The sequence below is a fragment of the Trachurus trachurus genome (assembly GCF_905171665.1).
Source record: "Trachurus trachurus genome assembly, chromosome: 3".
NCBI lineage: Eukaryota > Metazoa > Chordata > Actinopteri > Carangiformes > Carangidae > Trachurus > Trachurus trachurus.
The window spans coordinates 6,456,873-6,471,074 of record NC_139893.1 but is presented as its reverse complement, the minus strand read 5'-3'; the positions used below and the strand labels follow the sequence as shown (position 1 = coordinate 6,471,074).

General features: G+C 40.2%; 1 protein-coding gene across 1 annotated transcript; it reads left to right on the top strand.

The window, feature by feature from the left end:
- Positions 1-237: 237 nt before the first annotated feature.
- On the top strand, positions 238-13,938 carry grtp1a (growth hormone regulated TBC protein 1a). Its single transcript, XM_084001323.1, has 8 exons — positions 238-823; positions 2,952-3,103; positions 3,201-3,359; positions 6,394-6,518; positions 8,243-8,339; positions 9,649-9,821; positions 13,135-13,320; positions 13,437-13,938. The coding sequence occupies exons 1-8, from the start codon at positions 726-728 to the stop codon at positions 13,527-13,529; spliced, it is 1,083 nt and encodes a 360-aa protein (XP_083857449.1). The 5' UTR covers positions 238-725; the 3' UTR covers positions 13,530-13,938.
- Positions 13,939-14,202: the final 264 nt, after the last annotated feature.

The window sequence follows — 14,202 nt, the reverse complement described above, 5'->3', positions numbered from 1 at the left end:
GTCCCGGGGCAAACGTCACGAGTCCGAAATCCTCCATGGAGGAGTAACTAACTAACGTAGCGTCCACCAGACCAGAGAAGAGAGAGGAGGAGGAGTGGTGGTGGTGGTGGGAATAACAACTCGGACCATCTGGATCAGTCTGCAGCAGCGGCAGCGTTCATTCAGCCGCCCGTTGTGTTTACACGTTGTTTCTAGACTCGACTAGTTTGTCTGTCGGACTGCGTTGTGGGACAGGAGCAGCAGCAGGTGCATGTGGATGCCAACAAACCTCAGCAAAGTGCAAACTCCTTTCCTTCCTCTTCACATGGTTTGACTGAACTGAACACCAGCGGATCGGTTTAAATATTATTCGAGTGGAAACCGACGACTTCTTGGTTTTGGAGTTAAAAAAAAAAAAAAAAAGCTTAAACGTGCCTTTCCCTCCCACGGATTTTCCCTCTTCGAGAATAGCATGTTAATCCCAGGCTGGAAAAAGCAGGAGCAGCAACAGCAGAAGCAGAAGCGGCGGTGTTGGCTGCTTGTCCCCACGACAACATGGAGAAAGTGAAGTGAAGTGAACGTTAAAAACTCACCTCAACTCCAACTGGGACTTCGACTTCCATGACTGTTGTGAACTTCTTCTGCTGTGATTTTCGAGAAACCCCCCCAACACGGTGGTGGATACATGGTGAGACTCTAGCACTGCACTGTAGAGTTTGAGGATATCCGAGGAGGAGTAGGAGGCGATGGAGAGGAGGACGAACAAGGCGACGACGACCACCACCACCAACAACAACCGCAGCCGCTCCGCCGACGGTCGAGCTGCTAGAGACCGAGTGGAAAGGTAACGTTAACGTTAGTTAGCTAACTGAACGTTGGGCCAGTAACTGCTAAACTTAGCACCGATAAAACGGTTAAAACCTAATTTTACTCATGGAGGAAAGTCAACAACACTTTCGGTAACTTACCAGAGAAGTAAAATACTGAAAAACGTGATTATCTTATCCACAAAAAATAAAATTAAAGTAATAAATGAAGTGTAAACAGAACGTTAGCTAACTACTTTTGGCCGTTATTCGACCGTTACAGCTACTTGTCCATGTCAATTAAAAAAACCGCGATAACCGTTGGAGATTTGTTTTCCCCCTTAAAAAGTCATTTACTGAGGAAAGACATGTAGCTAGTTGCTTGGGGGTTATTTGACCAGACATTCATTCAGTTCATTGATATGTATTATTATTTTTAATGAAATATCCAAAAAATAACTTGTTCCAGATTCTCAATTGTGAATATTTACCTTTTTCTTTTATTATTATTATCTCATGGGTCTTTTACCTTATGGTCAGGCAAAACAAAGAAATTTGTATTATGTTCATAATGACTTTTAATACAGTAAAGTATTGTGATATTACACATTATCCATACACAGGGCAAATACTGAGTATTTGCTGGGTAATTAATAAAGGCAGCCTAATAAATTGTAGTGTTTCTCAATGGGGTCATTCATATGTTCCCACAGCCCTATGTTCCCACATGTCTAAGTTAACTTTTGTTGTCACTGAAAATTAGGCCCTATGTTCCCACAGCCCTTTGGTCCCACCATTGGTTGGGTTTAGGCAATGAAGAAAAGAGTTGGTTAAGTTTAGTAAAAAGACCCGGTAGAGGCTAGACAGGCCAGATAGATAGAGTCCAGATAGGTAGAGAGAGTCCAGTGGGAACACAGGGCCTAATTTTGAGAAAAAATCTTAGAACTGTGGGAACATAAGGCTGTGGGAACATAGGCATGGACCCTTCTCAATGCAGTGCTCAAGATATCATAAAATGTCTTGCATAATAATAATAATAATACTGTATCAAGACATTATATCACCCTAAACAACAACTGCCAGATTAGATGGTGAAAATACTGGTAATGTTTATTACATCCTCGCAGTTCTGCTATGGCCTAGGTTACTTCATGTTCCTTACTGAAATGACAGCAATTTGATAACACGTTTAGGGGAGAATGACCACAAACTAGATTGACACAGTTCCTCTTTAAGACCAGTTCAGATACAATTTATAATGTGAACCTTTTGCAGCTGTCTTGGCATGGTGTTCATTTTTCTTTTAGGACATTTCAGATGCTGTAGTTTCTGTTGGAAGGGTTCAATCAATGTCAGTGAGTGCAGGCTAGATGAAAACTCCTCCCAGGGTAACGTCGTTGTTACTACTTTTATATGAATGAGTAGACACTTAAATGTTAAAGTCACCCTTCAGTAACTTAAATCGGCATCTGTCTGAAACAATGTTAACGATTACTGAACTTTACAGCCTTCATGAAGGTTAGATTATTGCAGGGTAGTTGTATAAGACTGTTTATCTAGGTGTAGGCCGGTGCATAGGTGTACTAAATAAATTAGGTTTATATTGGACTTGCACTTTAATTAGTGCAGTTCATCCACTCTGTCTACATGTAGAAGGGCCTTTTTAAATGTTAAATGATTATTTCCAGTAAGAAGAACAGCTGTTGGACTGTTCAAACAAACATTGATAACCCAAACCAACACCTGAAATCAGGGGCCATGTTCACAAACTGCACACTGAAACAGGAACATAGGCTATTTGTTGCACAGTAGGACCTTTATAATGAATGATGCTGCTGTTTAATGTTTGTTTTGGTTGAACATGTTCGTGCCCTACCACACTGTTGGACTGGAGATGTGTTTTCTCTGCTCTCGTGAAAGGTTTAAGCAGCAGGAAGATTATCGTGCTAATCTAAAAGCATTAGGCTGCATGACCTACACACAACTTTTTCTTGGAGAAACAGACTGTAGGTGTAGGTATAATATAGATGACATGCTACAAAATATTGTTATTTGAGGGTTTTTGATGCTACGATGTGATTCTGATTAATATTACTGACTGAAAACACTCCTGTCAAGTGTTTCATCAGTTGTTAACACTTTCCTGCCTTGTCCTCTTTGACCCAGGGTGGATCCATATGGCTTTGAGCGCTCAGAAGACTTTGATTACGAGTCATATGAGGAGCTCATGTCTGAGTATCTGGTTGTGCTCACCCGACGCTCCATCAAATGGTCCAAACTACTGAAGGGCAAAAGCAAAGTGCAGAAGAATCTGAAGCGTAAGTGTGAAAACTGGACACTTAATGAAAACTCCTCTCATGAAATGTAAGAGGGGGATTGAAGTGACATGTTTGTTCCCTCCGCTTTCTCCTTCAGTGAAGCGTTATGTGCGAAAAGGGATTCCCAATGAGCACCGGGCTCTGATCTGGATGGCAGCCAGCGGGGCCCAAGACCAGTTGGAGAAGAACGCAGGATACTACCATTCGCTGCTGGGAGCCCAGCACGACTCCAAACTGGTGGAGACCATCCGCACAGGTCAGTGTGAACAGGTTTAGTTCGCGGTAAAACTATTTGCGCTTCAGTCTAAAACCATGCCGCCTGGGTGATTTTGGCTGCTGCCTTGGTTAAAACGTGTGTGCATGGGGGACCGTTCAGATGTATTGTCATTACTTTCAATATAGATGCGCATCATGCGCGATCACAATGTGTCAGTGTTGGGTCAGACCAAGATTCTCCCTCGGTGTCTCTCCTACTGTTTCCCACGGAGCTCTGCCCCGTTTGAAAGGTGAAGGAAGCCCATGTGAAAAGACGTCAGGTCAGTAAAATGTTGAACAGGCTGATAATCACGTGAAAGTGAAGCAACCTCATTCATAGTTCGCTCTGATTATACAATATCCAATGTAGACGCGCGACATGCACGCTCACAACCGAAAGCAGCACCGTAGCTGCGCGCATTCGATGCGACGGCGACGCGCTTGTTTTTTCATGTACGAGTATCAGCTGTGCTCTGCAGACGTGCACGGTTCCCTATGTTGCTGTGTCAGGCAGGTGTTTCCCACAGAGCTCTGCCCAATTTAAATAAACACAAAGGTTTCCAAAGTGCTGTACAGACAAACGTAATCACAGAAGGCTAAAAATGAAGTAAAGGTGAGCTGTCAAGATGTATGCAGTAATTAATTATTTCATATACTGTACCTATCACTCCTATTATTTCCAATTCACAGGTGCATTAGAATATCATGGTTAAGTTTATCAAGGCATATGTCAGTATTTCAATTCAAAAAGTGAAACTAACACAAAGAATGAAACATTTCATGTCTTTATTTATTCTATTTATTTTAATTGTACTAATTATGACTAACGTTAAATGAAGACTTATAATTCAGTATCCCCAAAAATCTAAATATTACAAAGGACCAATTAAAAAATGAAAAGAAAAAAAAAATTTTTTTAATAGGCTACAGAAATGTTGGCTTTACTTCTGGAAATGGACTTTGCCATGATATTATAATGTATTGAGATGCGCCTGTATACTGTATAATTTGTTAATGGTGAGCGTCACCGCCCTAAGCAGTGCACACACCCCTAACAGGTAACAGGTAGGCCTACTTGATTTGAATTGTAAGCATTTGCCTACTACACTTAGTCACTCAGAAAGTTAAGTAAGAAAATTACAGTAATCTGTTACTTTTTAATTAGTTACCCCCAACACTGAAGTTTGAAAAGTTGCCACTACAGTTGCAGCGCGAAGTTGTGTTGGTATTAAAAAATATTGTGACGGTATTAAAAAAGGTATTAAAAGGTATTAAAAGGTATTAAATTCAACTTAAGAATTTCTGTATAAACCCTGAAAAAGTCTCACGTTAATGTGGATGAATCTATGCTACCCACATTTGTTTATGGGCCCATTTTCGATCGTTTTGTCTCTATCGTTATTTTGTTATTATTAGTGGTGGCGGAAATGCTGGTCGAGCCGACCAGCGTTTCTTTACTTTCGGTTTTGTGGCGAGTCATGAGAATAACGCCGCCGAATCGCCGTTTATGGTCGGAACTACGACGGTATGTGATTGTCTTCGAACCTCTGACTTTAATTCTTGATGAATGAAAACATGAGTCTGTCTTGCGCCGGTCAAAGAATTTCACGGTGCGGAGGCTCATAAATGTAGTGTGAAAATGCTTCGCTTTTCCAAAACTCCTCGTTGTCCCTTTAAGGTAAAAATGTAGCACAGTTAAGGTAAAAATCCTGCATAGTTCCTCTTTAAGCTCTATGTTTGGACTTCAAAGTGTTGTAAGTAGCATTGGAAAGTTGGAAAAAAAAACATTAAACCATAAAATGTGGAGATGGAAAAACTGCACAAGATGAGTGAAATATCAGATTTCGTTTGAAAGCCCAGTCAGTGAATTCTCTCCTGGTGACTGCCCACTGAGGCAGATTCACTTCGCTGAATCAGCTCAACCGTTGGTGATAAAGGACGAACATAAGCAGCAGCGTCGGTTACACTGGAAAAACAACTGGCATCAGTCACACGGGGCGAGATGACGCCTCGCGGTTTGGTGTTTCAGAGGTCGTCTGTTTGTTTTAAAGAATAGCTCAGTCTTAACTGTGACAGAGTCAGACACTTTGTTGTTGAGTAAGGAAAACTGTTTTTCAAGCTGACAGGGTAATAAAAAACAAAAACAGGTACTGACGACAGAAGAAAATCAAGTACAGTAAATTAAATTAGGAACATTAGATACAAACTGAAAGCTGCACAGTGGTTTTAATTGTGTTTTTGTAGCTGTTTTATCACAACAACAGTTTATCTCATTATGGAAACAATCAGCAGCTTTATCCGTTTTTTTTTACTGTTGCATCTTTTTCACTCTCACTTTTAAAGGGATAGTTCAGTTTTTTTGAAGTGGGTTTGTGTGAGATACAAATGGCCATTAAGTATAATATCTGCAGTGGAAAGGTCTCTGCTGCTCCTCCCCACTGGTGCATCACGCTGCACCGAGACACAGGGAGTAAAAGTATTAATCAGCGTATTGTTGCCACCTACAAGAAGTCCCGTCTCAAAATCACACACCAGTTCAAGAGTACGATATAAAGTAAAAGTTTACAATGCATCAGCTGGTTGGAAAAAAGTTAGTTTATCTGGAACTAACCAACTCACTCCAACCCCACTTCAAAAAACTGAACTATCCCTTTAACACACAAACACAAAACACACAGCACAGACTAGAGCACTGTTTTTCAACCTTGGGGAATTCAACTGGGGTTGCCTGAAATGTCTAGTAATTGATAAAAAAAATTACTGATAAAAAAATTCTTTTAACTAATTATTATTCTTTTTAAATGTATGATTAAAAACACCACACACAATCTTAAACAACTGTATTCTATACTTTCACTTTCTCTACAATAAATCGAGTTCAAGATGCAGCATATAAAAATATCTGAGCTGTCGCATCTTGATTGACGGGGTCGCCAGAAATTTGTGATGTCAAAATGGGGTCACGAGCCAAAAAAGGTTGGGAACAACTGGACTAGAGTAATGACGAGTGTGTGTGTGTGTTTTCTTTCTCTCAGACTTGAACAGAACGTTTCCAGACAACATCCTCTTCCGTAAGACGGCCAGTCCGTGTCTACAGAAAGCTCTGTCCAACGTGCTGCTGGCCTACGGTCACCACAACGCCACCGTGGGATACTGCCAGGTAAACACTGAACCACCCGGACTTAAATACCACACATGTAGCCGTGGATACTCAAGTTTAAAATAATTACTGTGACCTTGTGTTGTGATGCTGTGTTGGTTATATGGGTTAGAACAACACATTATTCAGGGTTCACTTAAGGCCGAACAGGTACATAGGTGTTAACGAGGTCTGACAAATAGATCAGAGGAAGACCATTTAACATTTTGTAGGATAGTCCACTCAGCATTCGGGCTGCAGCATTTTGCACCAACTGCAGACCAGGAAGGCTCTTTTTGAGCAGCCCCAGTAAAAGCACATTACAAAAGTCATAGTAAGAGTCTCTGTATCTTTCAATGAGAGGATAGATTGGATCTTAACGGTTTTTCCGAGGTGAAAAAAGGGTTACTTTACATGTTTATCAGAGCAGGACCCACTTCCTGCAACAACTGGCACATTTATTTGCAAATCATCGGCATAACGGTGAAAAACAACTCCAAAGGAACGTGTAATCAGACCTAGTGGAGCCAAGTATATTGAAAACAGCAGTGGACCTTCCTACGTGTCCTGGAAAACCTGGGAAATGGTTGGCTAATTCTCCATTCATGGAAAACACGTGGAAAATAAGAAAGAAAGAAAAAAGTCAAATGTCCTGGAAAAGCTTGAGTTGAGTTTTTTTTAGGACTAAGGATTTCTTTTCCAAAGAAGTTAATAACGAGAAAACTAGAGACTTTGAGTTGATGAGTGCTTCTAGTGTTGGACGGCGAGCATGAAGGTTTTCTCTCTTCTGCTAAGTGACAGATGGAGGAGCAGCAGAGAGCTTATTTTGGTGTGGTTCAAAAACAAAAACAACATGTTTGCGTTGTTCTATGATAAACTTGTAATAATTTCTAAGCATGTAAGAGATTATTTCACAAGTTAGAGCCACAGACTGCACATCTTTGAATCAGATTTCTGGGGGTGAGAGAGGAAAAAACATAGAAACAAATGGGTTAGGCTAAATGTACAAAATAAGGGACAAATATCAAAAAGAAGACTCAGGAGGGGGATGTATTAGTGTATGGAGTAATAACTAATGTCCCTCAGACTGTAGCAACCGGGAAAAGTCCTGGAAAATTAAAAAAAAGAAAAGAATGGGAACCCTGATTCCTGAATTATTGTTATGGATTATTGGATAAAAGTTTTCATTAGATCTTTATCTGCCAAATGAAAATGAGAATATTAAGTTTTGTGCACTAAACAGGAGGGTTTATTCAAAGTCTGTCTGTTTTTAGTCCTCCAAGTTTCTGTTTATGAATCCACACAAAGGACGTTTGCGTCAGTGCCACGTCTTTATAGCCCCATCATGCTAATTATTAGTATTTGAAAGGCAAATTTCATTTACCGGAGTTGTAAATGTGGCTTGTTTTGCAATTCAAACAGACTCCAGGACTGTGTTGGTTGTTTCATCATCTCTTCTGTCGTATCACTTAGAGCCCGTTCATCTCAACTCAACTCAAACTCAAACTCAAAAGTACTTTATTATTCCGTTAGGAACTTCGTTGCGGAAGGACATCAAAAGTGCAGGTTCAAAACAACAATCCACACATACATACCACAGCCATACCCAACACAATAATAATACTTCTCTGATCACACGCAGGTCGTCTTGTCTGTTCTCAGCTCGACGTCCAGTGAACATTAACTGGCCTCTGTCCTCTCGCTCTCTTCATGAGCTCTGTCTCTGTTTGTCTGTTTGTCCTCAGGGGATGAACTTCATCGCCGGGTATCTGCTCATCATCACAAAAGATGAAGAGAAATCCTTCTGGCTAATGGACGCACTGCTCGGCAGAATATTACCAGGTGTGTGTGTGTGTGTGTGTGTGTGTGTGTGTGTGTGTGTACACTAGTGGTGTGCATCTTCACTGGGCTCGCCATTCGGTTCGATTCGATTGTACGATGCATCTCGATGTATCACATCCTCAATTTTCTAGGATGCCACACATGTTTTTTTCATTATTTAACATAAACAGTCAGATAATATATGATTATATGACTTTGTATTTACATAAAATAAAATAGAAAGTATAATTTAAATGCATTTCCACAATACAGCAGCTTCCCTGGAGTCTGAACTCACAAAGAAAAAGAAACACTTGTTAATTTCTCAAAAACAAAATGTAGCCTAAATCTTGGCGTTATACTTTAAAATAAAATAAAATAAATCACTGTCTCTGTATTAGGGCTGTCAATCTTCCCCCCAAATCAGATTTGAATTTCTAACCCATCTTATGTTAAATATTCAAATTTTTAATGTGTTTTGTTTTTTCAGCTCGTTATATTCACCTATACCAGCTTATTATTACGTCCTGCGTCCACTAAAGGACATTCCAACCAAATCTGTTATGTAACATTTGCAACACACTTAAGTTTTACCAACTTATTATAAAACTTCAAGAAGGGAAATCGAAATATAATAAGTAGTGTTGCAACAGATCACAGTTGATCCGTGATCGGCACACAAGTGGTCCGCGGATCGATCGATCGATCGATCGATCGATCGATTAAAAAAAGAAAAAAAAGAAGGTATGCGTGTAGTGTGGGGACACAGAGGCGCACCGTGGCAGCCAAATGAATAGGCAATTAAAAAAACTCTGCTCGTATATTTGAAGCTGCAGCTCTACCTTGTGCACAACAACAACTAAATTGTTTGTTTTATCAACATGTTTACTTACCAAGTAAAAGTTACTTACTTTTTTGAATTAAAAAGTCGATTATGTGACATAAATGCTTCGATTCAGAATCGTCGCATTAAGAATCTCGATGCATCTGTGAAGCGGTCACTTCCAGCACCGCTAGTGTTCGGCTGTTGGCCATGGCTGTGGTCTCATGACAGGTTCGTGTGTGTGTGTGTGTGTGTGTGTGTGTGTGTGTCTGGTTGTTCCTTTGCTCTGGACTAAGAATAATCTCATAAGAAGTCACATGGTCTTTGTCTGTCTGTGGCCTGAGTCCTACAGCTGGTTTTCATTAGAAACTTACACACAAAGAAGAAAGAAAGTCAGAGCAAAGACGCCATGGACAGTTATTAAAAAAAAAAAAACAACATCGCTGAAATAGATGTGTGTATTTGTAACCCATAAAGGTGTGTGTGTGTGTGTGTGTGTGTTTCCAGACTACTACAGTCCGGCCATGCTGGGGCTGAAGACGGACCAGGAAGTGCTGGGGGAGCTGGTGAAGATGAAAACCCCCGGAGTCTGGAAGACCATGATGGATCAGAACGTGATGTGGACGCTGGTGGTGTCGCGCTGGTTCATCTGCCTCTACATCGACATCTTACCTGTAGAGGTGTGTGTGTGTCGCAGACAAAACTGTATCAATCCATCGATCAGACTTGAGACTATGAGACTATCTGTTCACACTTCAAAAAAAGAGCCGTAAGAATTCTACACTATGCCCAGTACAGAGCACACACAAACCAGTTGTTCATCAATGCAAAAATCCTCAAACTACATGACTTAATCAACTACAAAACTCTGCAGATTATGTACAAGGCCGCAAACAGAGACCTTCCGCATAACTTACAAGGTTTTTTCATAGACAGAGAAGTGACACAATCTGAGAGGAAATATGTTATTTAGGCAGAGGAAAGTGAGAGCTACGCTAAAATCCTTTTATATCTCAGTCACTGGTGTCAAACAGTGGAACAAACTAGAGGATGAGGTTAAAAAATCAAGAAACTTGTGGGCTTTTAAAAAAGAAATACGAAACTCTGTTTCTAGACAATTATAAATTGATTTAAACCCAGAGAAAAGGGGTTTAACATTATTCTGGACTGGCTGTCTGAAGTCCAGACCGCAGCTCTGCTGTTGTATCACGTATGTTAAGAAAGAAAAACAGTGATGAAATGAATGTATTCTGAACAGTAATCAGCGGTCATGTGCTTGTATTGTGTTACTGAAATTGTGTGTGATGAAGTCTGATTCAACTAACATGTCTGAAATAAATAAATAGATAAATAAATAATACAGCTCTTCTCATACAAATAAAATGTAGCACAAACTGCTTTACACCATAAAAGCAAACAAAACAAAACAGAATTAAAACCAAGAGCCACACAACTACACACACACACTTTCTCTCACATATAACTTGAAAGAAGGCAACTGAAGCGCTTTCTTAGTTATAACCTGGGAAACTCTGGTCATTTGTAATAATTGCGGAGGATGTCTGTGATCTTGATCCCGTGCGAATGCGACATGTCTGTAATTTGTAAAGTAAAAATTCCACCGCAAATTAATCGACCATATTTCATCACACAACACTACTACTACTACTAGTCCCGTGCGAATCTGCATCTCAGTGATTGGGGGGTATTTGTTGTTTTTATTTTGCGCCTTTTTCTACTTCTCTCCCGGTTGAAACATGGAGGCTGCACTGGTGGAAATTATGATGAGCGTCAACTTTGACACCATTTTAGGTGCAAATCCAGTCTGGTCTCGGTACCGGAGGAGACCCACTGGAAGAAACAGCTCAGATCCATAAAAAGAGCAAAATTTTGGAGGATATTGAGATGGATGATGAGATGGATGCTTAATACAAAGACCCGTTATCCCGACAACAACTGCACACTGTTCCGAAGTCACGTTGCTGCTTTGACATTTTATTTACAGCTGCCATGACGACTACATACCTTTTGGCATCATATTCAGGGACTTAATGTGAATGAATTCGAGTAAAATACAGACTTCACTTATTATTATTATTCTGTGCAAATGCTCTCAACAATTTGTTGTGATGAAACACCATAAACTGGATAAAACCAAATAAATAAAAGGAACTAAAAAGTTATTATTAGTGGAAGGACATGATAAAAAATTACTGAAATGATATAATAAATAGGCGAAGAAGACTAAAAGGACAGGAAAAAATAGAAAAAACGATAAGTATTATCTAATCAAAAGCCAGGCTGAAAAAGGTTTGTTTTAAGTTTGTAGCACAAGTCTGAGGTTTATAGTTTTTTATTTCCCCATAGGCCTGTAAAAATAAAACACAACTCTACACGGTTCATGAAGTCCATGTTTTCAGGCATCGGATTCATAAAACCTCCCTCCTGTTTGTTGTTGCTCGCTCCCCCTGTCGGCCTGTAGAGGGTGTGTGTGTGTGTGTGTTTGGAGAAGTGACGGCAGCAGCAGCAGCACATGAGGCTTGAGGGTGTTAACGCTTACAGATGTTCTTGTTGTTCCCTCTACACGTCTCTGGCTCTGTTTCTGCCAAACAAGACCAGTTTATGGGCTGTGGCTCTTCACTCACTCGCTCACTCAACAACCATCAAGACCAAGACTGATTCATTTGCTGCTGCTGCTTTGTTTGGTTTTGTTTTTTGTTTTTTGTTTTGCTGCAGCGACTTGTTTTTCCTCTGCTCATCCTGAAAACACCCGAGTAATTAATTTTCCGGTCACTGGAGCAAAAAGGGAAAAGAACAAGCTGAGCGAGTTCACTGGTTGTAAAAATGTAAAAATCTGTTGTATGATTCAATATGTATTTAGTTTTCTCACATGACAAACAGCACTGATACTTTCGTTCACCGGTGGGATTCACCTCTGTGTTGCTTTAGATTTATTTTGCACAGTTTAAAAATACACAAGTAAAAGGAACAATTTGATAATTTACAGCGCTGGAAGAGGCGAAAACTCAAAGAGCTTATGAGATGCTTCCATCTATAGTTAAAGGGATAGTTCTGACAAATAGGTGTACAGTAGTTGTTTTCGAGGCAATGCAGACTGCTTGCTGAAGAACTGCCCCCGACAGGAACACGCATCAGCTGTTTTGCATGAATTTACCTCTAAAACAACTCTGTCTGGTAACGTTCTGTTATTATCTCATAGCGTGGTGAATGTGCAGGTCACAACTTGTCCACCAGAGCGTTTTGGAGTTGTTGGATTGTGTATTTGACGAGTTTGATGAAGGAAACCAAGAAATCCCATTAGCCTCTGTAGCGTAGCTCTGAGCAGCTCACGCCTCTGCTCCGCCGTTCTAAAAATAGCTTGCACCGACAATTAAAGGTAACAAACCTACTGCTGCTATGACTATAGGGATTATGGCAATGACCGGTTTTACCTTTTTTGTATAGTTTTATAGTTTTATTATTTTTATATGCAAACATTGTGAATGTAGCACTCTAGTTTTTCTCTGTATCGAACCACTGCGCACATAGCACTTTAATTTAAGAGCTGCTGGTTTGATCAGTCCTACGAATTTATTGATTTTATTGATTTATTTGTATAGAGTGGAAGCACCCTTCACTGTTTTGAATGTGTGTTAAATGTGTGAAAGTACTTTTGTATGAATGTCTCGTATGTATTGTTTTGTGTATGCAGTGGCTCAGAGCCCAAAACAAATTTCCCTTCGGGACAATAAAGTACAATCCAATCCAATCCAATGGGACAATTTGCCAAAATGTTGAACTATCCCTTTAAAATTAGATATAATATCATACAAAAAAGAAAACAGAACATACAAATGAACACTCAGAAATATATAAATGATAATAATAATAAAAGAAAAATTATCGTAGGGAAATTACACAAAGAGATAAACGATCAAAATATATGATTAACAATAAAAAGAAACTGTCTGTTTTTTCTCCCCCCCCCTTCAGACGGTCCTGAGGATTTGGGATTGCCTGTTTTACGAGGGCTCGAAAATCCTGTTCCGCGTGGCTCTGACACTGATCCACCACAACCAGACGCTGATTCAACAGGCCCAGTCGCTGCCCGACGTCTGCCAGGCCTTCAAGCACATCACCCACGGACCATTTGTCGACGAATGCCACACTTTCATGGAGGTAAAACAAAAAAACAAAAAAAAATTGATGAATGATTTTATAGACTTCTCCCCCGCTGCCGGCGATGTGCTTCCTTTTTAATCCCTCATAATCCTGTTTCTTGTCCTCCTTCCTAGAAAATCTTCACTGAACCGGGAAGTCTCTCCATGGCAACCTTGGCTAAGCTGCGGCTGACATGTCAAACTCGCATCATCGCAGAGGAGTCGTGACACACACACACACACACACACATAGAGCGACTCACCTGTTGCTCAAACTCAAAATACAACACGTCACACAGGAGAAGCAGCTCGTTTGCACCTTTTTTTCTTTCTTTTTTATCTGAAATCTTTTCACGGTGAGTTCTTTTGTCTTAATCACATGTTTAGACGCCGTTCATACAAGCTAAATGTAAATATATGATCGTATGAATGAATATTGTTAGTTTTGCTCCGTATGAGCCGACGATTCCATTTTGAAGCGACCAGGTAGTTTGTTCTATAGGTGAAACTTTGTTTTATTTTTTGTTAAATGTTTGAATTATGCACTTTACTCTGAAAAGACCGACACTGAAGAGGAGAGGAGAGGAGAGGAGAGGGTTGACAGCGAATGTCAGATTAATTATGTGTTGCACAATGTTAAAGGGATAGTTCAACATTTTTTTGGGCAAATTGTCCTCTCACCATAATCCCTATAGACGTAGCAGTAGGTTCATTACCTTTAATTATCGGTGCATGTTGTTGTGAGATCGGCGGGGCAGAGACGTGAGCTGCTCGGTGAACACAAAGGAGGTGAACGGTCCTTCAAAACTCATCAAATACACAATCCAACAACTCCAGAAACGCTCTGGTGGACAAGTTGTGACCTGCACATTCACCACGCTATGAGATAATCATGTAACAT